The 601-nt window shown below is 73.0% G+C and overlaps 1 protein-coding gene across 1 annotated transcript in view; it reads right to left on the reverse strand.

Annotated features, from left to right (window-relative positions):
• Positions 1-594, reverse strand: part of TRAM1 (translocation associated membrane protein 1) — a 36,976-nt gene extending 36,382 nt beyond the window's left edge. Inside the window, exon 1 of the mRNA XM_008586591.1 lies at positions 284-594. Coding sequence (XP_008584813.1) covers positions 284-406 — 123 coding nt within the window. The 5' untranslated portion in view covers positions 407-594. The remainder of the gene's footprint in view (positions 1-283) is intronic.
• Positions 595-601: the final 7 nt, after the last annotated feature.

Here is a 601-nt window from a genome sequence, read left to right on the forward strand (position 1 = left end):
GGGGGGGGGGGGGGGGGGGGGGGGGCGGGGAAGGGGGCGACGTGGAGACCCCCACTGTCCTAGGGCGGCGGCCGGGCCCGCGGGGGCTCCGCATAACCGGGCCAGCCGCGGGTGAGCTGCCGCCGGGGCAGGGCAGGACCGGCCCGCACGTCGGGGACCGGAGGGGGCCGTACCTCCCCCCGGCCCGAATCCCCTGCGGTCCCGAAAGAAGGGGTCGGGGCTGGCGGCCCGAACCCGGGCAGGGGGCAGCAGGGCGGGCGGTTGGAGCGCGGGGCGGGCTCACCTCGAACATGAGCCCCAGCAGGAAGACCATCGCCACACAAGAGACGATGTCCGCGTGATTCTGCAGGATGAATTCGTGGCTCAGGACCGGGGGGCTCTTGGTGCTCTTCTTTCGAATCGCCATGGTGGGGCCGCCGCCCGTGCCTGCAGGTGCTCCGCCCCGGCTCCGCTCTTCCCAGCTGCTCACCGACTGGCTGCCGCCGCCGCCCCCTGGCTGCTCCTCACAGCCCCGCCGCAGCCGCTCGCTGGGGCTTCGCTTCCCATCCCCCAGCCAGTACGCAGCCGCCGGGGCAGCCCGGAAAAGAAAAAAAAAAAAAAA

This window comes from Galeopterus variegatus, unplaced genomic scaffold, assembly GCF_000696425.1.
Source record: "Galeopterus variegatus unplaced genomic scaffold, G_variegatus-3.0.2 Scaffold110, whole genome shotgun sequence".
Lineage (NCBI taxonomy): Eukaryota > Metazoa > Chordata > Mammalia > Dermoptera > Cynocephalidae > Galeopterus > Galeopterus variegatus.